The sequence below is a fragment of the Engystomops pustulosus genome, chromosome 11 (genome assembly GCF_040894005.1).
Source record: "Engystomops pustulosus chromosome 11, aEngPut4.maternal, whole genome shotgun sequence".
Taxonomy (NCBI): domain Eukaryota; kingdom Metazoa; phylum Chordata; class Amphibia; order Anura; family Leptodactylidae; genus Engystomops; species Engystomops pustulosus.
The window spans coordinates 62593296-62621063 of NC_092421.1; the positions used below are offsets into that span (position 1 = coordinate 62593296).

At 44.6% G+C, this 27768-nt stretch overlaps 1 protein-coding gene across 3 annotated transcripts in view; it reads right to left on the reverse strand.

Moving 5' to 3' along the window:
* Positions 1 to 27768, reverse strand: part of SLK (STE20 like kinase) — a 49581-nt gene that overhangs the window by 11249 nt on the left and 10564 nt on the right. For all 3 annotated transcript variants that reach the window (XM_072130926.1, XM_072130925.1, XM_072130924.1), the window contains exons 2-12: positions 17778 to 17942; positions 17548 to 17596; positions 16087 to 16236; positions 15736 to 15808; positions 14902 to 15096; positions 7586 to 7667; positions 7371 to 7502; positions 4498 to 5745; positions 4259 to 4389; positions 3148 to 3271; positions 2356 to 2535 (exon numbers count right to left, since the gene is read on the reverse strand). In XM_072130926.1, coding sequence (XP_071987027.1) covers positions 2356 to 2535; positions 3148 to 3271; positions 4259 to 4389; positions 4498 to 5745; positions 7371 to 7502; positions 7586 to 7667; positions 14902 to 15096; positions 15736 to 15808; positions 16087 to 16236; positions 17548 to 17596; positions 17778 to 17942 — 2529 coding nt within the window. The remainder of the gene's footprint in view (positions 1 to 2355; positions 2536 to 3147; positions 3272 to 4258; positions 4390 to 4497; positions 5746 to 7370; positions 7503 to 7585; positions 7668 to 14901; positions 15097 to 15735; positions 15809 to 16086; positions 16237 to 17547; positions 17597 to 17777; positions 17943 to 27768) is intronic.

Below are 27768 nucleotides of genomic sequence, written 5' to 3' on the forward strand. Positions count from 1 at the left end.
CAAAGCCGTCACCGCTGACAGGTGATAGATTCATGTGGTTTAGTGATCATGAAGTGTTACATGTACCTACATGCAGTCTGTGAATACAGGTATCGCACTTGTGGGATGATGGGAGTATTATCGTATGTATAAAGGGTTAATGTTGTGGCATTTTAATTATTGACAACTATGTTTAAAGAAGCATTCCAGCTATTTTTTATTTTGCCAATAAATGTGCTATTCATGGGTATTATAAGATGGTAAATGCCCCTTCTGCCCTGATGTAGCCTACATTTCCCATAATTCCTCAGGCTTGGCGGAGGCAGAAGTAGTATAGCTTTGTCACTAGGCACTTATGAGCCCTATTTAATAGAAACAAGTGATAATCTATGTGATGCAGTATAAATGGATCCTAAGCCTCCTGCTTGTGATAGGTTTCTTCTTGTCAGCTCTTACAAGCAGGAGGCATGGAAGAAGATAGATTTGGTAGTGTGGGCAATTCATTGTAGGGACTCACCATTCTGCTACCTTAAAGGGATTTTACTGAGTAAGCAACCCACAAGATAGGGAAAATACATCAGATTGATGAGTGTGAATGCTGGACCCCTAGCTGGCTGCAAAATGGAGGTCCCGTACTCACTACTGGGTGGATCAGATGGAAATCACGTGTGCAGCTGCTCTATTCAATAGTACGCTGCCAATTTGTGATATTCCCATACTATTGGATGCTTCAATACCCATTCTTGTGATCAGTGAGGTTCCCAGCTGTCATTAAAGTAGTAAAACCCCTTTAAATGAAGCCTAAATATAATTTTGCAAAGCACTCTATGTATAAGAAATCAGAGCTACAAAAAGGGATTTGATAGTTGATCCTATTGCACATTTTGATACAGAATGTGGCTGAGCATGGATGATAAAAAATTAAGAAGGTAAAATAATATTATATGTGCTATAAATATGCTAGAGGGCTTCTTTAGTGGATGTAACCTGCACAACTGGACCTCATAGGGGCTAATAGTCATTTGTAATATATCACATGTTGTGCAATGTGTGGACCCTTTTATAAAGGCTTGTATGTAAAATATTACCTTGCATTGCAATTGTAAGTAATGTGCTTATGTGCATGAAACCAAAGTAACAAAGAATTCAGTGCAATGCCCAAGATAGAGGTTTATAGTAATAGGAGCAAGACTCATGATAGATGCGAATGGTTAAACACCAATAGAAATACACAAAGTTTAACAGAACTGTCAAGTCTGATAAACATCTAGTACAAGTTAAACCAGTGTACCAGAGATGATAATAGATCACCATGAAGACCCCCGTCAGTACCAGGGTCCATACAGTCACCAGTGCATAAAGCCCAACCACCAAGTCAAAGCGTAGGAAGGCTCAAAACACAAGTCAAACAATGGGAGAGGAAGATAAAATATCACATTATTGCATGTAAACAATAGAATCAAATATATTAAAGGGAATTGACTCATATATGACATGAAGTCTAATCCTAAACCATTGCAATGTAGAAGTACATGGATATACATCTCATCTATAAAGGATTCCATATATAAATAGTAAAAAAGAACCCTAGTACAATGTGCTTTACATCCTCTAGGGGTCCTTATCTGTGAGGGACAATACAAAGGTGAACTGGAGGAATCAAAGGGGTTCTACCAAGACAAACTATCTGATCTGTGGGCTTCCGACTGTCTGCACCCCTACCAATCATAAGAACAGGGGTCCAAATCTCATGAATGCAAGAAGCGGCAGGTAAACAACATGTCCTGCAGATCCATTCAATGCCTATGGGAGTCCTGGAAGTTGCAGAGCACAGTGCCCAGCTATCTCCTGCACTCTCATGAACAGTGAATGGGTGTGTTGGAGATATCAGAGTGCTGTCCACAGCAATTACCAACGCTGCCATAGTATTGACACTTGACTTTCTACTCCATCAATTAGCGAAAACGGGACCCTAATTCTTGTGATCTCTGGGGGTCTCATAGATTGGATTCTCCACAGGTCAAATATCAATATCACCTATCTGCAGGATAACAATAAAACTTGGCACAACCTTGCATTATAGGGTAATCCATTAGAATGGCATGCAATACTACACTTCTCCTGCAGTGGCCACTGTAGAGGTGAGGTTTAGAGCAGCTAGAGAGGTGGCGATCCAATGATTACGGGGGTTTTTTCAGATTGGCCACTTTAGAAAATAGGCCCAATATTCAGGCGAGACTGTACTGCCAAGTTTAGGAGGCAATTACTGCCCAATAGATTATATGGGGCGTACAATGGGTTGTGAGCAACCAGGTCAAGCAGTGGGATCCTACCTAAAGTTAAGACCTCCATCCGTACAGCCAGCGACCTTCTTACCTCTTTCTTTTTATTCTTTACAACATTCTGGAATTTGGACAGCTCCTTCTCCTGTTCGGCCTTGATCCTCTTCGCTTCGTCTCTCAGGCGGATGGTGTGTTCCAGCTCCAGCTTCTCGATCGTCTGTTTCTGCTGCTTCTCCAGGTTTTCTATATCCTGGTCATACTGTCGTTTCTTGTTCTAGGTTCAGAACAGACACTCATTTTATAATTTTTTCAAGACTTTTTATTCTGTTTTTTTAAGCCACATTGGGACCAACCATAAGATTAGCCATAGCCATGTATTACCTTCTTATCTTGGTTAATATACTGTATCTATACAATGAACTAGTCAGCTATAAATGGAGCTGTATAATCGTATATGCAGTCAGCTCCCCCTAGTGGTGGGCAGTTACATATCAAGGCTGGAGGGACACGATGGGGCTTATTTACTAAGGGTACCATGGCCGCATTTTTGTCGGTTTTCCCAACTTTTCGGGGATCGCGCCGGGGATTGTGTCACACACGATCGGTTTGTGTCGCACGCTTTCACGCAACACAAATTTTATGAATCTCAGCACAGTTCATCCTCGTCGGACAGTCCGGATCGGGGATTGCGCAGGGACCAGGTAAGTAAATGTGCCCCATTCAGTAAGGTGTCAGAAACTGGGTCAATGGCAAGACCTGCTTGTATATTCCCTATATATATTCTGTATTACCTAATGAGTTCTAGGCAGGAATATTCACAGTCTATGCACAGAGCCTGTAAGTGGGTTATTTTCTATCATTTCACAGACAAGTAGAGAATAATCACCGTCATTTCCTGCTCAAATCTTCGGAAGATTTGTTCTCTCTGCTGCAGCAGTTTGTTGCTGAGACTCTGCTGCGCTCTCTGTTCTTCTTTCTGTAGCAGCCGGAGTTCCCGCAGCTCTTGTCGCCTACAGGAAAAAAAAGAAGCAATGAATCAAAGGCTATCCCGCCAGGAAACCCGGCCATGTTACAATCACTGCCAAATATTGTACAATTTCCTCCTCTTTGTGCGCTCCGGCAGTCTGCTACAGGGGGATTGAGCAATGTTCTGAGACAGAGAAGCCGGAAACTGCTAGTTAGACCGCAAGATTACAGCATTTACTGCGGGATGCAATGTAGGGTGTCAGAGGCCCCCCAATGCGTCACTTATGGCGCTGCATCAACATATAGAGAAGCAATGTACAACACAAGCAGCTCACCGAGCCACACTGTGGGACTGGAAACATTATAAAAGCTGTTATACTGGAATGTATATGGACTTTTCTATTCTCACTACTAAAATACCATGTATGCATATTAAATGTCATCAGATGGGGTCCAATATCCAGACACTGCATTGATCAGTCCTTCTGGCTCCCATTGTGGGGCCCATGTTATCCAGCTCATATAAAAGAAACTATCTGCTATCTGCTGGACTATCTGCTGGAGGCTCCAAGAGACACCCAAGATAGCTGATCCGTATGGGGTCCAAAGGTCCCCAAATGACCGCAACAATCATGAAAAGAGGTCATCAATATGAAAGCTACCCAAAGGGGTCATGAAAACCTCTATAGAAGGCGTTTTCCCACCAAACAAGTTAGGCCCCATCCACGGGATAGGGCCTAACTTGCTGATCGGTGGGGGTCTCAGTGGTGAGACCCCTACAAATCACAAGAACGGGCGGTTCAACCGGGTCTGAAAGGTTCGACGGAGGTACCTCGGATCCCCCCATTCATGTGATCTGTGGGGGTCTCACTTGTTTGATAGAAAATCCCTTTAAGTAGAAATGTACACAAATCTGGTGCAGTCGGCCCAGTAAGTATAAAGTACTAGGGATGACCAGTCATTGCTAAAAGTATAAAAACTAAAATGTAAAAGTAACTTGATAATTGCCGTGTGTCACCTCTCGTACATACCTGAGGAACCTCATCTCTTCGCTCTTGTGATCATTATCAGTCACTATCTTAGAGGTTGTGACACTAACTTCCACACCGTCTACCATGAACTTGCGGGTTTTCTTCAGGGTCTTCTTCTGCCTTCTGCTATCCTAGTGAACAATGTGGAAAGCGAGATCAATGGATAAATCTATGAGGACATTACATGCCAGCAGATCAGGAGCCGGGATGAAAGCCGCGGCTATACGTGTAACCTTTACCTGGATGGAGATAGAGCCGGACTCCTTGCTCTTGGACATGAAGCTGGATATAGACAAGTTCAGGTCCATGCTTCCACTATCGGCAGTAGATCCCGTTCCTGAATCTGAATCGACCTCCTTTGGAATCTCAGCTTCTCTTGATGGAGAAGTCTCGGTCTTGGCTTTGTCCTTCTCTTCACTTTCTGCAGAGATAACACTGATACTGGGCACATTGCCTTGAGGATCCTTCTCCGAGGTGGTAACAACATCACTTGGATTTACAATGTTCTCCTGAGCCTGACTTTGAGCTGGTTCTTTATCAGACTCTGTTGGTGTCTCCTTTTCAGAGTCCAGAGGAGCTTCGTTCTCAGGTTTCTTATCTTCTACCTCCTCTGGTGATGGAGTCACAACTTCTTCTTCTTTAGTGATATGATTTACTTGATCAGCAGTCTCTGGTAATGGCTGGTCTTGTTTGTCCGATGCATCGCTATGATCCACATCCTTCTTTTCCTGGTCACCATCATCTACAAGAGGACTTTCAGAAGATTCTAGTTTCACACTAGGTTCCTCCTCAGTCTCCTTCACCTGTTCTGATATTTTGGGACCCTCAGGAATCTCCTCACTTATAACATTTGTGTCATCTATAGAATCAGATCCTTCAGCAGCTGCTTCTTCACTTATACCGTTCTCTTTTACTTCTGTTGCCTCTGACGTTTCTTTCGGCACTTCTGGAGCCTCTATCTGGGGCAGCTCCTCCTTGGCCTCAGGAGTAGCGTCTTCTCCTGGCTCACATACACTATCAGATTTCTTACTTTCCTCTTCATTTTGTGTTTCTTTCTTATCAGGTGTCTCGAGAACATCTTCCTTTATCTCAGATGGACCTTCAACATCTTTCTCCTCTGGCGTTTCTTCTGCCTTGGTTTCGGGGAGCGCGGGCACTTGTGCTGGTTGTTCAGCTTCAGCAGATGGTTCCACCACAGGTACAACAACCACATCTTTATTTTCTGGTATCACTGTCTTGTCAACACTTGGAACCTCAATGTCTTTTTTGGCGACAGCAGGACTGGCAGGTTTCTGAACTTCCGGAGTTTCCTCAACTTTCTCCTTCTTTGCTTCTTGTTCAGAGACTTTACTTTCCGCTGCAGGCGGAGGCACCGCGGTTTCAGAGACGGTTTCAAGGGTTGATGTTGATGCATTCTGGGAAAGTTTGTCATCTTCCAAGCTTGCGATACTAAGGTCTGAAGAAGCCCTTTTGCTGTCAGGAACAGGCTAATGGAAGAGTAAAAACAGAGATATTATATGTTTGTTATGTACATCCCACCCATTAAGGCAAATACGGTTCAGAGACGTTCATATCCCCCTATATAAAGATGATGCAAACATGAATTATAACCCTGGTTATAGAAAGGTATAACACAGCTCTCCAGGACTACTACCTAGTGTGCAGCTGTGCATGGTCAAAATTGCCGACAGATCCCTGCTTTATAATAGGTTTTTGTATCACGTGTATTTCTATAAATGACATGAATGCTTTCTATATTATTCTAATATATGCAAACTATATTAACTGAATGATTTAACGATTGGGCTATGAACTGTCATAAGATGGCTCTATGTATAACTATAAAAAACCCATCATTGTGGAGCTGAATGACTGTACTGCCTGGATAAATGAGCCGCTTTATTCCTTCAAACTTGGAGTTCTGCCTGGATCTCGTTATTTATGACTGTCCATTTGTGTCGGTGTCTGGACATGCTCGGATCTTTCATTTGCTGGTTTATCATTAAAAATGGATCTGTGTTGCAGTACCAGGCACGACCACACCTGTATGCATGGCAGTGCACCAGGATGAACAGTAGGTGGCTGCGCTCTACTATTGTTAATGAGAGGATGGGTAATCCTGAGTAGTCTTATATCCCTACATTTTGGCTTTACCCACTGGCATGGGCCTCAGTAAAGTAAAGTCTCCTTTATAGCTTGGCATCTCCTGTACAGAGACAATAATGATAATCAAAAAGGGATCTGGGGTCACTTAGCGACAGTTTTGGTGAGGGCTCCTGCCTTTTACACCACCTTGGACCCATTGTGAAATAACAAAAATTGAGGAACCAAGACAACCCCTTTAACCCCAACCTACCAGATAGGACAATAAGAATGTATTTGGTAGAATTATTTCTGCCTCTAACTGGTGTAATATTTTAAATGTTTGGTGAAGTCAGTAGATGTGCAGTAAGTTCTGAGTTATTAATCTGATGCAATCCTCAGTATTTGCTTATAGATCATCTTGTGTGCTCACAGATTACACGCACAGTTTCATTCAGAACTTTTACACGTTACAATAATAACGATCACTGGTTACTGTATCGCAGTGCAGACCCAACCAGCCGCTGCCAAGAACAAGGATTACAAAACTTCTTGAAAAAGCGCAATCTCACACAATACGCTTGAACTGCGCTTTGAAACTCATTTCTTCCCTGAACGCATGTGTGATCTTAGATAGATACTTTAGATCTATGCATCTGATATCCATGTATGCATCTGATATCCATGTATGGATGTCATATCCATGTATGGATGTCATATCCATCTATGGATGTCATATCCATCTATGGATGTCATATCCATCTATGGATGTCATATCCATCTATGGATGTCATATCCATCTATGGATGTCATATCCATCTATGGATGTCATATCCATCTATGGATGTCATATCCATCTTTGGATGTCATATCCATCTATGGATCTCATATCCATCTATGGATCTCATATCCATCTATGGATCTCATATCCATCTATGGATCTCATATCCATCTATGGATCTCATATCCATGTATCCATGTGTTTAGAATGTGTGAATGTGGCCACAAAAATCACAAAAATGACACTAACCAAAGAGCTCTCAGCCTCATCTTCTTCGTCGTCCTCTTTACTTTCTTCCACTTCCTCCAGGACTTCGGCCTTGGCCTCGGCGATCAGCTCACGCAATTGTTTGTTGCTGTTCACCACGGATACGAATGGATGCTGTAAAGAAGCAGAGTTCACCCATCATATCCTATTCATAGGAGAGACTAGGTAAGAAAAAGCGCAGCTGGTGTCCGTATTACCTGCAGCAGCTGTATGGCGGTCCACCGGGCATCAAGGTTCTTCTCCAAACACTTTCTCAAAAAGTCATTGAAATCTCTCGACCTGGAGGAAACACATTTGTTGTGTTAGTCATGTGATAATTGAGTTCTCTTTTCTATATCGCTTATGTTACTCCAGGTATTGTCTTAGTTTTGGATAGTTGTTTAATGCCCTGTCATTTCCACAAGCCTTGAAGGGGTTTATTGGTTCACAAGTAAATTTTGACCAGCACCAAACAGCGGAGATGAGCTGCAGTACCCATGGCCGGTCCTCTATTCAGTGGACTGAGTGTTCTGATTCTGGATCCTTACACTGCTGCATGGAAAAACTAAGGTGCAGGGTCAGGGTGTCAGACCCTACTGATGTTATAGATAAGATCTAAATTTTGCTTACCTGAAAATTTCTTTTCCTCGAAGTCCAAAGGCAGCACTGATGGGTAAGAGTCTGGAGTCCTAATTATGACAGAAGAACACAATAACAATGTTAATTAACAATAAATCAATTAACCGACTGCCCTATAAGTATCCTAGGAGTCAAGGAAGAGGCGTGTTTTATGCAGCAAAAAAATTATTTTATTGGGAGGGAATATAATAGTGCTGCCTTTGGACTTCGAGGAAAAGAAATTTTCAGGTAAGCAAAATTTAGATCTTCCTCTCGTCCTACAGGCAGCACTGATGGGATTTAGGTAGCAAATCAAAGGGGGGGACAAATTTTCTAAGCCACTGTAGATAGCACCGATACGCCAAAGGCTGAGCCAGCTGAGGAGACATCCAGCCTGTAATGTTTAGCAAAAGTATTAGAAGAAGTCCAAGAAGCTGCGTGACAGATCTGATCTATAGAGAGCATTGCATACTCTGCCCAGGAAGTAGCAGTAGATCTTGTAGAATGAGCCCTAATCTGTAAAGGTGAAGGTTGTCCCAAGGCTCTGTAAGCCATAGAAATACTCTGCTTTATCCATCGAGAGAGAGAGGCTGCAGAGGCCTTCATCCCTTTTCTTGGACCTTGAAATTGGAGAAACAGAGATTCAGATTTTCTAAAAGATTTTGTCTTCTCTAGATAAGTCAAGACGGATCTTCTAACATCCAGAAGATGCAGAACTTGCTGATGAGCATTAGCAGGAGTTGGACACAAAGCTGGAAGATAATATTCCTGATTTAAATTAGAAACTGAGGCCACTTTAGGAAGAAACGATGGAACGGTTCTTAGTATGATGCAGTCTGGTCTTATCTGTAAGTATGGCTCTTTGCAGGATAAGGCTTGCAGCTCTGAAATTCTTCTAGCAGTGGAAACGGCAACTAAAAAGAAGGTCTTCCACGATAAACATTTGAGAGAAGCTTCCTGTATAGGCTCAAAGGGAGGTTCTGTGAGATGATGTAGGACCAAGGCAAGATCCCACTGTGGACATGGTGGCCTAATAGGAGGTTTGATGTTCCTTAAAGCCTTGAAGAATCTCCGTACTAAATGATTAGATGAGAATCTATTGTTATTTAAAGCATTGATTGCAGCAAACTGAAGCTTCAAGGTAGCAGGTTTTAAACCTTTATCAAGGCCATCCTGTAGAAAAGTAAGAATATCTGAGACTGAAGGTTCAGATACAGAATTATCTGAACACCAGGATGTGAAGACTTTCCAAACTCTACCATAGGACTTAATGGTCGCTGGTCTTCTAGCTGACAACAATGTCTTTATAACTCTGGATGAAAGACCTAGACCTGTTAGGGTCTTCTTCTCAATCTCCAGGCCGTAAGCTGTAGCTTCTGTGGTGATGGATGGAAAAACCCCATCTGTTCCAAGAGATGTGGAACTGCAGGAAGTTTCCAATATTCGCCCTTGGACAACCTCATTACAAGAGGAAACCATACTCTGCGTGGCCAAAATGGTAGGATCAGAATTGCATTCGGTTTCTCTTCTTTGATTTTGTAAAGTATCCTCTGAATGAGCGGTATCGGAGGAAATATGTAAATGAACAGGTTGGTCCAGGGAAGAGACAGGGCATCCACTGCATAGGGTTGGTCTGACCTGTAAAGAGAGCAAAACATTGGCAACTTCGAGTTCTGTTTGGTCGCCATCATGTCCATTTGTAGACAACCGAACCGGCTGACAATCTGTTGGAAGATAACACTGTTCAGGGACCATTCCCCTGGTCTTAGTTGAGAGCGGCTTAAAATGTCTGCCTGAGTGTTCAGAGACCCTCGAATGTGGACTGCTGACAGACTCTGAAGGTTTTCCTCGGCCCAGGAGATAATCTTTTGACACAGTTTGATGAGGGGTGTGCTCCTGGTACCCCCTTGCTAGTTTATGTAATAAACACATGACAGATTGTCGGTCTGTACCTTCACATGCTGTTTTTTCAGCTGGGTCTGAAAGAATTTCAGGGCTAAATAAATGGCTTTCAATTCTCTTTGATTTGAGGACAGAGTCCTGTCTGTGTAATTCCATTTGTCCTGAACCCAGAGATTGCCGAGGTGGGCCCCCCAACCTGAGGATGAGGCATCGGTTGTCAAGATCTGGGGTTGAACAAAACGTAAAGATCTGCCGGACGCCAAATTCTTCCTCAACCACCAACCGAGGCTGACTCTGGTCTGAGGAGTTAGTACAATCGGTTTGTCGAATCCTGCTGGAGATTTGTTCCAAACAGCCAGAATGTTGAGTTGTAGCTGTCTGAAATGTGCCTTTGCCCAAGGAACTGCTTCTATTATTGAAGTCATCAGACCCAGGACCCTCATGGCTGTTCTGACCGTTGTGCATCTTGTCTTGATAAGGTAGTGCACGGACTGCTTGATTTTCAAGATTCTCTCCTGAGGAAGATGAATAGTCATACTGCACGAGTCGAGAATATACCCCAGGAACTGAATTCTGGTTGTTGGAATAAGAAGGGATTTTTCCCAATTGATTAGGAAACCCAGTTGTTGTAGAAGATCGATTGTCATCTGAAGATGAAGTTTCAAGAGAGATTGATTCTCTGCTATGATCAGCCAGTCGTCCAAATAGGGCACGATCTGTATCCCCCGAAGTCTCAGTGCAGCCGCCAGAACTATGGTGGTCTTGGTGAAGACGCGAGGGGCTGATGTAATGCCGAATGGCAGACAGGTGAACTGGTAGTGAAGAGTTCTTGAATTGGTCACAATTGCTATTCTCAGATATTTTCTGTGACCTCTCCTGATGGGAATGTGGAGATAGGCATTGGCCAGGTCTATTTTGGCCATGTAGTCCATCTTGAATGCAATTTTGGTCAAGAATTTGTTTAGATAGCGGAAGTCTATAATTAATCTCCACCTGTTGTTTGGCTTTGGTACAGCAAATATGGCGGAGTACACTCCTTTTCCTCTTTCTGACAAAGGGACTTCTTCTAGAGCTCTTTTTTGGATAAATTCGTGCAACAAGGGAAGGATCTGAGATTTCTCGATTTTTGTACTCAAAAATCTTTCTGGAGGAATCTTGTCGAATTGCAAAGCGTATCCGTTTTTTACTGTGGACAGTACCCAAGCATCGGATGTGATGTCTGTCCATAAGTGAGCGAAGTCTGCCACCCTTGCACCTACTGGAGACAGACCTGGCATGGCGTCAGAAGTCAGGCTTCTCGTTTTTTTTACTGTGGAAGACAGTTCTGTCTTTAGACTTCTGAACTCCTCTACGTCGGTAACGGAATGCACGAAAAGGTCTTTCCGGTCTTGCTTTTCTAGTGGAAAGCTCGGGTTTTTGGAGGTACTGGCTACTTGTGGAAAAGAGTTCCCCTTATCTTCACTAAGATTCTTCAACACCTCCTTCAGGTCTTTCCCAAACAAGGAAGATGGGTGGAAGGGAAGTGAACAGAAGTGATGTTTGGAGGCTACATCCCCTGTCCAGGGCTTTATACACAGGGCACGACGTGCAGAGTTAGCCGTTAGCATGTTCTTAGATGCAAGTTTTAAAGAGTCAAGAGAAAAATCACACAGAAAATCGCCTGCAAGTTTAACAGAAGACAAATTCTCATAAATTTCTTCTCTAGGGACTCCATCCAAAATGTCCCGACCAATCTGGCTTAGCCATAATCTTAAGGCTCGTGCAACAGGCACAGTAGCAAGAGATGCCTTAGCCATGGCTGCTGAGAGTTGATAGCTTCTGCGGAGCATAGCGTCAGCTTTCCTGTCAAGAGGGTCTTTAAGTAAAGAAGATTCATCTGCAGGAAAAATAGATTTTTTAGATAGTTTAGCCACTGGGATATCAATCTTGGGAGGCAATTCCCATTCTTCAGATTCTTTAGGGTTGATTTTGTATACTGCTCGAAAACGAGACCCCAAATCAAATCTTGTTTCAGGCTTAGACCAACCCTGTTCAAAGAGGACTTTAAGATCAGGATGACTAGGCAATACTTTGGCTTTTTTTTTTTTTCTGGGAAAATAAAAAAGTGCATCTTGGTTAACAGAGTCATTGTGAGACTCATCTGTCTCCATTACACTTTTAACCGCCTTGATCAATTTAGAGGTTTTATCTTTGTGAAACAGAAAAAAATCCTCAGATACATCTGGCCCAGAACCTTCCGATTCAGGGCTATCCCCAGAAATTATCTGGGCTTCTGAGCAGCTACTAGAAGGCAAAGATATAGAAGATGATTGCCTATGATGTTTTCTACGTTTATGATGTCTTTTAGACTTCTTTTTCTTTGAACTCATCTCATCAAATACAGCAGACATTTTTTCCTTCATCCACTGAAAAAATACGTCTCCTCCTGAAGTCTGAGCAGGAGCTGCACAAGGGGCACAAACATCATCAGGGCAATCATCCGGTATAGGCTGCTCACAGCTAATACAGTCTCTATGATGAGACTTTCTCTTCCTTTTACCAAGGCTGGACATCTGTAACACAAACAACAAGTGTTAGGACATGCCAAATGAAGGAACAAGGGCACTCATGAAAGGAACAAACCTTAAGCTCAGACTGACTCTGCTGCCTGGCAGGTGCAGAGAGCATACCTCAACAGTACAGCCTTAAAACATTCCCAACAGGAAATGCAATGCACCTGGTCAGAGGCGACACCCGGGCTAACAACCAAGTCCTTCTAACATAAGAAAAGGATGCAGGGGACGCGCTGAGCCCTAAGGTTAGCAAGAGCTTTGTTCACAACAATATAGAAACCACCTTACGGTACATTGTAGATGGTGGCTTCAGGAAGGGGGAGATGCGGCAAAACAGCAGCTATACCCCAAAGTATTGAGTGCAACACAAATCTGACCTCCACTTCTCTGCTTATTCAAAAGCCGTACCTGAGAATACAGCGGTTCCCGCTTCCAATGGGAGACGCAGTAGGAGGGGAGTTTATCCAGAAACTCTGAAAATACTGGACTTCCGCCACCACGGGGGGAAGGACAGCCTCAGAATGTAGTTTCACCAAGATTGCCACTGGTAAGACATTTGCTTCTACCCTGCTGGACGTGCACCACAGCCCAGGCCTCAGGGGAGCAAGAGGATACTGGCAGTAAACCTAATTAGGACAGAAGAAAAAAACACGCCTCTTCCTTGACTCCTAGGATACTTATAGGGCAGTCGGTTAATTGATTTATTGTTAATTAACATTGTTATTGTGTTCTTCTGTCATAATTAGGACTCCAGACTCTTACCCATCAGTGCTGCCTGTAGGACGAGAGGAATACCTCAGTATAAAATCTGGGCCGGTAAATCTAGATTCATTTTCTTGCCATTTCAAATCAATGATAGTAATTCTTCTCCTGGGCTTGACTATCTAACATATTCAAATATATCCAAACCTATAGTTAATCTTTCCTTATCCATCTCTTGCAATTCCTAATCCCCTTCCCCCTTCTTCCTCTGCACGCACCCCTCTGGCCTTACAGGCCAAACAAAACCATAGATGTTTAATTTTGGAGGACAATAAGGGCTTCTCTAGTCCCAGCAATTCCTTCCGCTAATAATGGATTTTCTCAACACTTGGGAATGCGTGAGATTGCAATTTACATAAATAAATGGCTTTAAGGAAGTTGGGAACACAGAATACAAATCCCTTCCGTAATCTAACATGCAATAGCCAGAATTTGCTACACTGGTCCCTAGTATACAAAATGCTTTGTTATAGCGTAGGTCCATAGCAGTTACCGGGCTGAGAACAGTATTCGGGCTCTTTCACAGATTCCCTGCACCGCCACAGAACAGCAGTATTAAACAATAATCATGTTCTCAGTTTGGCACTGCTATTACACAGGGAAAAGGGACTCCTTGCATCATATATCACTATCCTCGGCCTCAGTACTGTGGTTGGTCTGAAATTCACTGACTGTTCACAGCAGTGGGAAGGTAATGCATACTGCAGCGGGTAAACCTGTACATAGGGGAAAATGATGGCCCTGTTTATACCTAGGTCTACTGTTATTAGTCATAAAAATATGGAGTTTTTCTTAAAAGAGTTTTACCACTAAAAGACAATTATCCCCAATCCATAAGACAGAGGATAAGTGTCTGATTTGTAGGGGACCGACTACTGAGACTCCCAAATATTGTGAGAACGGCAGCCCACAAATGCTTCAAGTAAGTGCCACCTCATAGAAGAGTATTGGTGGACCTGTGCACAACCAATCCTATCTCACGGGAAATCTTTATAGGGGTTGGATTACATTTAACTGTGGCAAGAGGAATGATCACAGCAGTGACCTACCTAACCCAATAGCCACACATTAAAAAGCACTTAATTTTTTTTTAGGACCCTGGGATGGACCCATTTTAAAAGGTGCTCTACCATCAAAATCCATCATGATAATCCAGGGATATTCCTCATAGATCCAGGCTCCGTGATTGTGGAAATCTTCTTATATTTGTTATCCACGGCCTCCTTCCATCTAACATCAACTTTTAAAAGTTTAAACTTTTAAAAGCTTACGAGCCCGAGGGGGAACCCTGGGTCCTTTGTGATCTGCATCTACAAGCTGATACAATGTTTACACTGCGAGACAGTGTAACAGACTGTAAAGCCAAAACACAGAGGGTTGCCCTTCAGGCTTATAAGCATAACTTTAAAAGTTGATGTTAGAAGGAAGGAGGGCATGGATAACATATAAGAAGATTACCACAGTCCCTGTGCCTGGGACTGCCCGATTTACCATGATGGATTTTAAAAGTAGATTTCCTTTAATTCACAGTAATCATTAATTTAATATTATTTTTGTTTTAGTAAGAAGGAAGCAAAAATTCTAAAGAATTCCAAGGCATCCCCTGCACTTCTCTTAGCATGTTAGACGGTCTACCACAAGGTCCGCAGACTTCTATAATACTTGATCTATGCTCTTCCACCATGAGATTACGCACTTACCATCTTGACGGATGCGATAATGTCGGAGGCTCCGATTTAGCGATCTTTAACAAGACTCGCATAGGATTTAATTCATGGTGTGGGGGCTCAATCTGAGCCATCTCGATTAAAGTAACACCCAGAGACCAAATGTCTGCTTTAAAATCATACGGCTTGTCCTTGGAGGTCTCACACATCACCACTTCGGGGGCCATCCTATTATACAGTGAGAGAGAGGAAGAGATGTGGTTATAACCTACTAGCAGGACATAACAAACATGTAAAACTTGGTCCTGTCAAAGCGTGGAGTGAATGGAGAAGTCGCCATATATTTCTATGGTAGATAATATACAAGGCTACTAGGGAAAATGGGAAGAGCAGAAAGGTTGGTCATAGCTCATGTCAGTGCAGCCATACATTTCCTACCCTGACATTGTGGCTGTATGACTACTAGCTCAGTGCTTGCTCTCTAGTGTAAAGAGGTTGTCCTTCTCTACTGTGTCGCAAACTTCTTTAAGGTGTATAGGATTACAACTATCAAATCCCTCCTCACCCAGTTATACCCTATTTGCTCCCCTGCATATTGCTACATGCATAGTGAAAAAGGATAATAAATAATATTATTATTATTATGGCTATCCCGACCAGTGTGCATTGTATTTATATGAGATGTATCTTCCCTTTTCTCTTCCCTGCCTCTTGCTTGGAAGAGCTGGCAGTGAGAAAGTGATCACAAGCAGGAGGCAGACTGAAGCTGTATCACTCAGGATAACACTGAATCTCTATTTCCCTGACCCAACAAGTGAAGGGTGATGAGCTTAAGAATCAAAAATCTCCTTGGTATATAACACATACCAGTATGGTGTGCCAATGAACGAGTCTCTTCTCTGTAATGTTCTGGTGTTCTTAGCGGACACTCCAAAGTCAGCTGTAAAGGAAATATTAGCTTTTTTATCAGATGTTCTTCAGAAAATCAACAGTTTCTACATTTTTAAGGGATAACTATAATATAAACCAAGGCCACAAGACCTCCTTGACAGCAAATTCAGATCTCATTGTGGCTCGCAGGCCTATAACCAAGCTATAGGCGATGAAAACGTGTCCACAGATGAGCCCCAATTAGCTCAACTAGCAGAAGAAGAAATTTACAGGTGTATGTACCGTACCCTGGGGGCTCACTATAAGTAGGATACAATAAGCACTCACCCAGCTTCACGTCCCCGTCGAGGGTCAGCAGAATGTTTCCAGCTTTAAGATCTCGGTGGATAATTTTGTTGTCATGTAGGTAAACCAGGGCCTCCAGGGTCTGCTTACACACCACCCGGATCTGAGGTTCTGTTAATGGGCGTTCCAGCTCTGCAGGCAGAAAATCAGGAAAATATAACCCTTACTAATTAGCTAAAGAGGAGGGGGACCACACAGAAGGTCCTCTCCACTCACTGTATCCATGTAATACATGGAGCGGCCATGGATGTCTATGGCCAGACTATTATGTGTCATCTCCCCTGTACTGACATTGTAAATTCCTCTGGTGGGGGTTTCCCTGATAGATTATTGAGGGTCCATTTAGCAAATACCTGGTGACCAGCTTCCAGGTGCAGTGCAATAACTAGTCATAGCTCTAGGATAGGAGAGGCCATCGTTGGTTGGGTTTGAACACTTGGATTCTGGCTGCTTTTGGTTTAAGAATTAACACAGAGAACAGAGGAAGAAGAACTACCCCAGTTCTTTGGGTAGTGGCGGACTAGTGTTACTGCAGCTTAGCTTGCATTACCCTGCCCACAGGGCCGGATTAAAGGAGGGGCTCCTGGGGCTCGAGCCCCAGGGCCCCCACCACTTTCACTTTTTAAGGGGCCCCCACCAGTCTCCGACATTCAGCGACTCAGCTCAGCTGAGTCGCTGAATGTCTCTGTGTGCAATGAGCAGCGGCCTGTGGCCGCCCGCAATGCACATAGGCGTCTGGGATGTCAGCTTTGTCAGTGAGACACAGCTGCCTTTGCTGGGGGGGATCGCCATTTTCTACAGGGGACTGGCGGCTAAAGTCTACAGGGGGCTGGTGGCTGTATACTACAGGGGGCTGGTAGCTGTATTCTACAGGGGTCTGGCAGGCTATATACTACTATATACTACAGGGGTCTGGCAGGCTATATACTATAGGAGTCTGGCAGGCTACAAACTGCCGGGGGTTGGCAGGCTACATACTACAAGAGGCTGGAAGGCTATATACTACAGGGGGCTTGTGGAAGGGCCCCCACCAGTTTGCGCCCAGGGGCACCCACCACCCATAATCCGGCCCTGCCTGCCCAACCCCTACACAGAGAATGAACCTATTCATCTGATTCTATTCTCCGGGTGATTGACTGGTGAGAGTCTCCACTACGTGTGGGATATTGATCTACCCACCTATGGATAGTCAATATCAGTAAACTGGAAAACCCCTTTAACATTTGAGACATTCAATGCTAGGGGCCAAATATATAACATATCACATATTTATAAGCGCCAGACAACCGTGACCGGTCCGCACAGTTTCCTGTTTCACAGAGTGACCACATTGCAGAGGACATCATAGTGATCTATGCGATATCTAAGGAGTCCCTGCTTCCATGCAACACCTGAAACTGCCCCAACTCAAGAAAAGGATAAAGAAAACTGGAAGACACTTACCAAGCATTACTGCGTCTACAGCTCCTCCAGCACAAAATTCTATAAGGATCTACAAGGAACCCAAATAAGTGTCCAGTTACATCAATAATACACACAGAAACAGCAAGTTACACAAAGGATGAAGGATCTGTGCAATGAAGTGGTGGTACCGCGATGGACCTGAACATCTACAGCAGGTCCAACAGAACCCCTTCTCTGGAGTGACAATAGCAGTAATATTACCCACTTACCCAAAGGTTATTCTCATAATAAAATGCATCCAGCAGTTTGACGATATGTGGGTGATCGCAGGAGGCCAGGATGTCAATCTCCACCATATAATCTTCCAGTTCATCCTCAGACTTTGTGTCGATGACCTTTGCTGCCGCCAATATACCAGTCTCCTTATTCTGGGCCTGGAAAATGCAAACATATATGGTTAGCACGAGGCCAATAGAGACTGTGATAGAGACTGAGAATAGAGGTGATGGGAGGTATAAGGACCTCAAGTAGGAGAAGATGAGATATTTGCCGTGTAACCTCGCTGCTCCTTCACCATCACTTACAGATCTTCAACCTAAACATTTCTGCGATGACTTGTCTATAGTGATATTGTTATCTCACTCATTATCCCCCTCTATACTGGCCAGACATTATGAATTGGGTATCCCCATAACACTTGTATAGTAGATATTCTACATATTCGCCTAATAATTCATCACGCAATTCTCCTAAGCAATCACCTAATCCTGGGGGTCTTCAGTAGTTATTAACCATTGCAATAATAAGGTTAAAAGCAGAGTAATAAAAGCCGCAGAATAAGGGGACACACCAACATAGCTCCCAACTGTCCCGCTTTTAGCGGGACTGTCACGTTTTTTAACCCCTGTCCCGCCTCCCCGCTCAATTGATGATTTGTCACGTATTTCCCCGCTGGGTTCCGCTCTGGCTTGGCATGTCCCGCCTCCATGTCCCGCCTCCGTCTGTGTTCCGCCCCCCGACACCTACTTCCTTCTCTGAATGGCTGCAGTGAAGCCAGGAGGCGTGGTAGGCATCTTCCCGCTGCTGTGACAGATCTGGTCTTCGGCAGAGTCACACCTCCCCCTCATCATGATGGCTGCCCCTATCCCGAGTTTGGCCCCGCCCCCCATGTTACGATGTGCCTGCTGTGATGGGGCTCTGTGTGTGAGCACAGCCCAGCACCTCCCCTCAGTCCGAATTTGGCCCCGCCCCCTCCTCTGAGGATATGCCTGCTCTGTGATGGGGCTGTGTGTGAGCACAGCCCAGCACCTCCCCTCAGTCCGAGTTCGGTCCCGCCCCCCTGAAAAAGCATGTGTCTGCATACAGAAGAAGATGTGGGCACAGAGCCAGACAGACTGAGGACTGCGGGCAGCCAGCCAAAGAAGGTAGGCACATTTTAAAAAAGTTTCTCTGAATAATTAGTTTGGTCAACTTAACCCCTTAGCGCTCTGCGCCGTAGCTGTACTGCGCAGCTTCCCGCGAATAGCGCTCAGTGCAGTACAGCTACTGCGCAGAGACGATGCCGGTTCAGCTCTGCACAGGAGCCGAATCGGCATCGCTAGCCACGGGATTTCAGCGGTAATCTACCGCTGACATTCCCGGCTAACACCCACGGTCGGAGTGGGCTCCGATCGCGGGCGTTTAACACGTTAAATGCCGCAGTCAACGCGACCGCGGCAGTTAACCTGCCTTCTGGGGTCTTTACCCCACGATCGCCCCCCCCCCGCGCCCCAGAGAAGTTTGAAGGCACTGCCTTTAAGATGGCGTCTGTGACGTCATCTTAAAGGCAAAGTGTCAGCCTATGCATCTGCATAGGCTGGCACTGATAATACCCTGCAATACATTAGTATTGCAGAGTATTATCAAGAACAAGCAATCAGATGATTGCTTGTTCATATCCCATGGTGGATCAAGTAAAAAAATGTAAAAAAAATGTTTTTCAATAAAAAATAACTTTAGAAATCACTAAAAATGCCCATAAGCCCCAAAACATATAAAGAGACATATAACGCTCAAAAAAGTCTAAATCATAACACAAACCCCACATATATAGTATCACCGCATCCGTAACAATCCATAGAATAAAACTAAATAACTATTGAACCCATATGATGAATGCCGTAAAAAAAAACGTTAAAAACCCGCCAAAAATTAGGATTTTTACCTATTATATCCTACTAAAAATGCAACAAAAAGTGATCAACAAAACATATGTACTCCAGAATTATACTGTTGCAAATTACAACATGTCCCGCAAAAAACAAGACATCAACCAGCTCTGTAGCCAAAAACGTAACAATGTTATGCCACTTGGAAGACGGCGATACAAAAATGATAGATTTTTCCCCACATTAGGGTTTTATTTGGCAAATTTAGTAAAACATAAGAAAAAATATTCATGTCTGGTATCCCCGTAATCATATCGACCCATAGAATAAAGATAACAGGATTATTAGGCTATACGGTGAACACCAAAAAAAAAAAAAAGTAAAAAATCCAGTACAGAATTGATGCTTTTCTACTCATGACCTCAAAAAAAGTTCCTAAATTTTCAACAATAGGTGATACCAACCCCAAAATGGTAACACTGGAAAAAGCATCTCATCGCGCAAAAAAATGCCGTCACATGACCCAAATAACGGAAAAGCGAAAATGTTATAGCCTTCAAAAGGGGGCAACCATAAAACTAAAATCCTGGCAGCTGCAGGGCGCTCCTTCCCTTCTGCACCTCGCTGTGCCCCCATAACACAAGTAATGTCCACATGTGGAGGGTCGCTGCTCTCAGGAGAAATTGTAGAGCAAATTGTATGGTGGGTTTTCTCTTTTTATCTTTTGGAAATGTGTAAATTTTAGGGCTAAATGATCGTATAACCGACAAAATTTGACCATTCTAAATTTCACCGCCATTTTGATTCAATTACTATGAAGATCTCAAGGGGTTAACAATCTTTGTAAATGCTGTTTCTGATAGTTTGTGGGGTGCAGATTTGAAAATGGGTTTTTGATGCTAAATATGTAAAATTAAATTTCAAACAGTATTTATCCCCAAAATAGTCAATTCTGAAAATATGGAAAATCGCTATTCGATTTGTAGGCCGCGTGACATCAAAATAAATTATCCAAACATTTCAAAAATGATGAAAATGTAAAGTAGACAAATGGGAAATGTTATTCTGCAAGTTATTTAGGTGGTAAATCTATCTGCCTGAAAACGCTGTGATTTAAAATTTCGAAAATGGCAAATTTTTCTAAAAATTCATCATTTTTTTCTTCTTTTTGTAAATAAACGCAAAACTTATCAGCCAAAATTTACCACTAAAATGAAGTACAACATGTGGGGAAAAAAACTGTCTCAGAATCGCTTTGATAAGTAACAGTGTTCAAAAGTTAGAACCATATAAAGAGACGCAGGTCAGAATCAAAAAAATGGGACTGAGCCTTAAGATGTAAAGTGGCTGCGTCCTTAAGGGGTGATGCATTCAAAGATGCATTCAGTCGCGCGCACTGGTGCATGGGAGAGGAGAAGTGGCTCGCTCCTGCCCCTCTCCATAGAGATACAACCGTAAACATACGGTCAGTGATTCCAAAATTATGTTATTTACCAACGTAATATATAAATATGAAGGAAAAGATTATTAGTGAATTTCTGTAATTGATAAGGGGTGTGGCAAGGGGCGTGGCAAGTGGGTGTGGCTTACATGGGAAAAATCGCCGCGGCGCGCGAAGCGCGCCGCCCTCTTGTCCCTCTTTCCCTCCCTTAAAAGTTGGGAGGTATGCACCAATTATAGTAAAGTCATAAAACAGGTCGATATTCTATGTGGGTGGAAGTCTCAGTATGAGGATAAGATCTGCAGAAATCTTTTCTCCTGTGCTCTCACTCTGCAATGCAGCGATAAAAAGTAAAACTGCTGCAATGCACCGACTTTTAGTCTAGTCTAATCTTATACACAGAAATTTATCCTGTATAATCTCTATAGTAAATCACATAACAACCCACCTATTACTAGACCTGAAAACAAACTACTCCTCATAAAGGAGAGCAGCGGGGAGACAGGACGAGAACCTTTTCATGGGATATCAGAGTGAAGCACATGTGACCAGGACTCTGTTGGTTATGCATGTGCTCATATAGTCTTCCTGTCAGTCATCTCCCCCCACAAAAGCCAGAGGTTGTGACCCTACTGAATACTAGCTGAGAGCAAAACAAAGCTGAGTTATTCTCACCACTACAGAGTGAGAGGTTTATATCGTTATAAATCTTTATAATCTTTACTATTAGTGCAATGTACTTGTGTCTTTACATGTGGTCTCCCCATGGCTGTGCCGGGATTGATAGCTTCCCCCCTTGTGACCATGTAACAGAGACTTTCTAGGAGCGGCAACTAACTGAGGATATGTTTGTATCCGTGTAAAGGCCCGTCTTTATTTTGGCAAAATGAAAGGTACTGTAATGGGCACCGGACTGACCCCATAATAGTAATTAAAGTAATTAAAAATAATCATTAGCAAATTGCTCAGATTTTAGTATTCTTTCCACGGAGGCAAATTGAGCCCTGGGCTCTATGAATATTACGGCCCCTACAATCACTTCCTACATGTGGTACTAGACTCAAGCTTCCTGGGGAATGGAGGATGTGCCCCTTCTGCTGCTTACAATCTGTGGTTACAGGACCTTTAGAGAACTTGTAAAGGTCCTCAATGGCTTTTGTCTACATGTGTATTGTGAGCAGGAACAGATTACAAGGATATCACAGGTGAAGCTCTTAGTGTAATATTTGGTGGGTGGATATGGGCCCCCTAGCAGACTTGGGTCCCGGCCTACTGCCCAAACAGCCTATATAGTTATCCACTACAGTCTTTCCATTCTTTGGCTCCTATGATGGAACAGAACAGTAATGACCAAACCAGGTCCTGGGGTCAGTAAAAGCTCACAATATTATTATATGGCAGACTACTCTGTGACCCTGGGTATATGGCCATGAGTTATCCCACAACTATTACACAGCTTCTGTTCGGATTCTCGCAGGATTTTACAGCTACAGTCAGAAGGGAGTTGGGTGACTCATATACAGGATAGCCCATTTCCTCATAGCGAGTCGTACAATACTTGGGACAGACACAACCATATGGAACGTCATCAGGATGAAGTCATGTCGGCTACATTGTGAAGTGATGAAAGACGGGAGGGTCAGAGTGAATGCCCTACAGGTAAATACTGTCTGTACATGGAAACACAATCATAACAGAGAGCACCCGCGCTCCCGATGCCACCCATATTCTCCCAACAACATTCACACACAGCTGAAATAGACCTGTGAAGAAGGTTTCCAATCTATACAAAGCCTGCATCATATGTCTGGTCCTGTGGACCCCCTGTCACTGGCCATGGAGAACCACAAAGTGCAAATCACTGGACCAGTCCAAAATTTGGCAGAAGGTACCAACTCAGATCTGAGATGGGCTCCGTCTAGTTAAAACTACAACTCCCAGCATGCCCCCTAGGCTGTTACAATAATGCTGGGAAATAAAAGTCAGCGATTCCTATGCTGCAAGTCAAGAGGCAAGCAACCTGAGGCTTTAGCAATCATCTACAATACCCCGGTTATTTGTGCACCTACATGACATACAACGTGCACCAAGCTGTTTGGGCAGGTGCCAAGGCTGCTGGCACCACACACACACACAGCAGGACCCTGCAAACACTAATGTTTATTGCTAATCACTTTCTAAAGAGAGAGTAAAAAATGGTGGCCAAGGTGTCAACAAAAACACAAGACTGTTTGGCTTTCACACCATAGCCACGCCATCCATCATCTCCTTTAAGACGCTGGAAGGCCCTTTGTACTGTGACAGCTGCCCATCAATGGACTATAGAGGTCTCCTGTCTGGAAGGACATGTAGTTGCACGGAAAAGTAAGCGAACCCTTTGGAAATTCCAGGATTTCTGCATTGATGGGGGACAGTGGGAGTAGCCCCTTCACAATAAAGTGGTTGCCCACTTTTTGGAAACTTGAGCAGGGGAGGAACACAACCCTAATAGAGTCACATATATTATAGTTATCCTGATAAAGTGTCCAAGTAACTGACCAGAGCTGTGGGTCACATGACTTCTAGCCAGAAAGACTCATGAGGGTCCTGTAAAGAATAAAGATTATTTTTAACCCCTTACTTTACAATTTATTCAGTTTTATTGCTGTTTTAGCGCCTATCACTCAGTGATCGTCAGTGTAATATTCATGAATGTGTGTGGGGACTCTCTAAGCAGACACTACATGATTCCTCTGTGCTATAAGATGCTGTGTGCTGACAATGTGCTTACATGATCAGGATACAGGTTTATCTACACTTCTATTTAGCTTCCTAACATTCTACTAGTATCTGTCACCCAGAAAGAGAGATGAGATATATCAGAGATGACGAGATCCATGAGGTGGATATAAAACACAATGACACACTCTGAACTCTGCTAACTCGCCTATAACACACACAGTCAGCTCTGCTATATGTCTCCCTCCTGGATAAAGACCTTGATAAAGACCTTTTCTATCGGTAGCTTGTACAGCAAGTCTCTGCACTCTGCTGGTTGCCGGCAGGAAGTGCCTGTGTCTGAGCTAATCTTGTAATGCGGGGGGGGGGGGGGGGGGGGGTCAGGAGGCAGAGAGCACTGCAGTGTGCAGATAAGAGAAGCTATTCATGAGAAGAATCCAACCATATCTGTGAAAAGATGTATTTTTTGTTAATAACACTGAAGCAGAGAATGTTATTTTGTTATTCTGAGTATATTTAATAATCTTGTCTCCGTGGGAGGAATACCCCTATAATGAACTCTCTTTAGAATAAGGCATTATAGCTCTGAACCTGAAATATCCAAAGACAAAGAACAAACTGACCAAAGCACCAATCAGGTCACTTCTTTCATTTCTTAAAATCTCTCTAAAAACCAAGACCTGGACTCTCTGCTCAGGGCATCTGCTCCCTGACACTTGCCCTGATCAATCTCCCCCACCCCTTGGTCTTGGTGCACACTATGAGTAAGTCTTTCCTAACAGATGCCATCTCATTATGTAATGCAGCGGTCTATTTATAGGGCAGCGTTCACATGCCAGTTTCCCCTTTATTTTATCAAACAAATATTTTCCATGATATCATCTCACACAAAGACGACGTGTGAGATGCATTCACTACGGTAAATTATAAGGATGTTACAAGTCGCTGTGGTCATAAACGGATCAGGGAGGGCCATGAAGGTTTCCAGCTGCAGGAGGATGTGTCGCTGTGCATTGCATTGTGGGATATGTAGCTTGTTTCACAGGTAATTACTACATAATGTGCTCTCAGCCCAGACACGTATGATGTATTGCTGCAAAGATCTTCCGGGATGGGTTTATCTTATCTGATCCGACTCCTTCCTTCCCGAGCAGTCACATCCATAGCAGTAGAGTGGTGGAGACCCCACAATGCGCCGCACTGAGAGGGGATTACTACAATCTGCAGCCAGGAAATGCCTAGACCGGAAGAGATGAGACCGCTCTTCACTTCTGGAAGTCCCTGTCGGTGGCTATGAATCACACATTCATCATGGTCTCCTCTTTGTCACAGCAGAGGTCCTATCCTCACAAAATCATTTACCGTATTTACTTGAGTATAAGCCGACCGGAGTATAAGCCCAAAAACTGGGAAAAACTATTGACTCAAGTATAAGACGAGGGTGGGAAATGCATTGGTCACAGGCTTCCAGTATTTAGCAAGCGCCCTGTAGTATGTAGCCAGCCTGCCCCCCTGTAGCATGTAGCCAGCCTGCCCCCCTGTAGCATGTAGCCAGCCTGCCCCCCTGTAGCATGTAGCCAGCCTGCCCCCCTGTAGCATGTAGCCAGCCTGTCCCCCTGTAGCATGTAGCCAGCCTGCCCCCCTGTAGCATGTAGCCAGCCTGCCCCCCTGTAGCATGTAGCCAGCCTGTCCCCCTGTAGCATGTAGCCAGCCTGCCCCCCTGTAGCATGTAGCTCCTCTCCAGAAGAATCCCCACTGTAGCATATAGCCTGGCTGTAGTACATAGCCAGCCTGCCCCACTGTAGTATATAGCCTGCCCCCCTATAGCATATAGCATCCCCACTAGTCTTATACTCAGGTATATAAAAAAGAAAATAAACGGATTACTCACCTTTCCGATGCCCCGGGCAGCTCCTCTTCTGTCCTCATGTGCCGGCTCCAGGTCCTCGACAGCTTTGTGTGCACAGCCCCGCTCCAGTGAAGACCGAAGAGGAGCTTCCCGGGGCGTCAGATTGTTGAGTACTCTGTTTATTTTTTTTCTTTTTAAGTGCTGGCCATACTGGGGGCTCTCTGGCAGGCTATACACTACAGGGGGCTGGCTATGTGCTGAAAACTTGGCTTATACTTGAGTACATATGGTATATATTTGGGTTACATAAAACTTATTTTATATAGATAATGCCTTAGCACGAGCAAGAGTGATGTCACAAAGTATATCACATGTTGAGGACTTGCCATCTGATGGGTGATGGACGGACACCCAGTCTGTGAACCTATCAATTGTCCTGGCCCGCAGAGCTGGGGGCGGATGGCTCTGTGCTCAGTGTAGTAACCTGGCACATGTACTACTACTACTAATTCTTTATTAATGTAGCACACACAGGTTACGCAGCGCTGCACAGAGCTTACTATCACTATCAATTCTACCGGCATGCGTGCATTCTTGGGTCACTAACAACGTCTTTGGTTCGTGGTTTGTGGCCCATGGGTCATGTGCGTTTGAGGTCCACTCACCACCAATAAAAGAATAAAACACAGCCAGAAGTAGGACCTGCTTCAAAATTCACAGCTCAGGTCCAATAATCCATCTATGTAATGGAAATGTTACCAACAGTGTGATAAGTGCTGGGTAGACCCCCTGGAAATCAGGAACATGTAAACGCTAGCAGCAGGGCCTGGCCTCCCCTCCGCACCTAGCAGCAGGGCCTGGCCTCCCCTCCGCACCTAGCAGCAGGGCCTGGCCTCCCCTCCGCACCTAGCAGCAGGGCCTGGCCTCCCCTCCGCACCTAGCAGCAGGGCCTGGCCTCCCCTCCGCACCTAGCAGCAGGGCCTGGCCTCCCCTCCGCACCTAGCAGCAGGGCCTGGCCTCCCCTCCGCACCTAGCAGCAGGGCCTGGCCTCCCCTCCGCACCTAGCAGCAGGGCCTGGCCTCCCCTCCGCACCTAGCAGCAGGGCCTGGCCTCCCCTCCGCACCTAGCAGCAGGGCCTGGCCTCCCCTCCGCACCTAGCAGCAGGGCCTGGCCTCCCCTCCGCACCTAGCAGCAGGGCCTGGCCTCCCCTCCGCACCTAGCAGCAGGGCCTGGCCTCCCCTCCGCACCTAGCAGCAGGGCCTGGCCTCCCCTCCGCACCTAGCAGCAGGGCCTCCCCTCCCTCCGCACCTAGCAGCAGGGCCTCCCCCCCCCCTCCGCACCTAGCAGCAGGGCCTCCCCTCCGCACCTAGCAGCAGGGCCTCCCCTCCGCACCTAGCAGCAGGGCCTCCCCTCCGCACCTAGCAGCAGGGCCTCCCCCCCTCCGCACCTAGCAGCAAGACTCCCCTTCATACCTAGAATCAGGACTCCCTTGCACCTAGTATTAAACTAAAATAGGTGATCCCTGTATGATCCCTGATGGTCAATGTGCCATTTAACCCTATGGCTTTGTGCTGTGTCTGTCTTTCACAGCTTCAGATTTGCTCCTTTTGATATCTCAACACAACACAGAGCCAACTATTTCCAGCTCCATGCTGATAAGGCCAAACAGTTGGTGCGGTGATTAGGTGCCCTGTGGACAACCCCTTCATTTGTGTCTGCATTTTGTGGGCTTAGAAACAACTAAGATGAATGTAATGGGAGCCGTTTGGGAGCTTTGGGGGAATGTATGTGCTCATGTCTGTGCCCCCTGCAGATCTGGGCCCTGTACAACCACATGGGCTGCAGTTCCCCAAGGCTGGCCATGTACACACATATTATGGTGCTTTAAACAAGTAAAGAGCTGCTGCAGTAAGGAAACATCACACACAACCAGTGCTAGATACCGGGACTGATGCATTGATGACTTACAGCTCTTACCCAATTCCAAAATAAAGAACCAATGCACATTAGACATAAAATTAACTTTAAAATGTATTTTTAATGTCCGTGTGGTCTCAGAGGTGACTTTGTGTCCACGCGGCAGCAGTGCGATTATATTAGTAGCG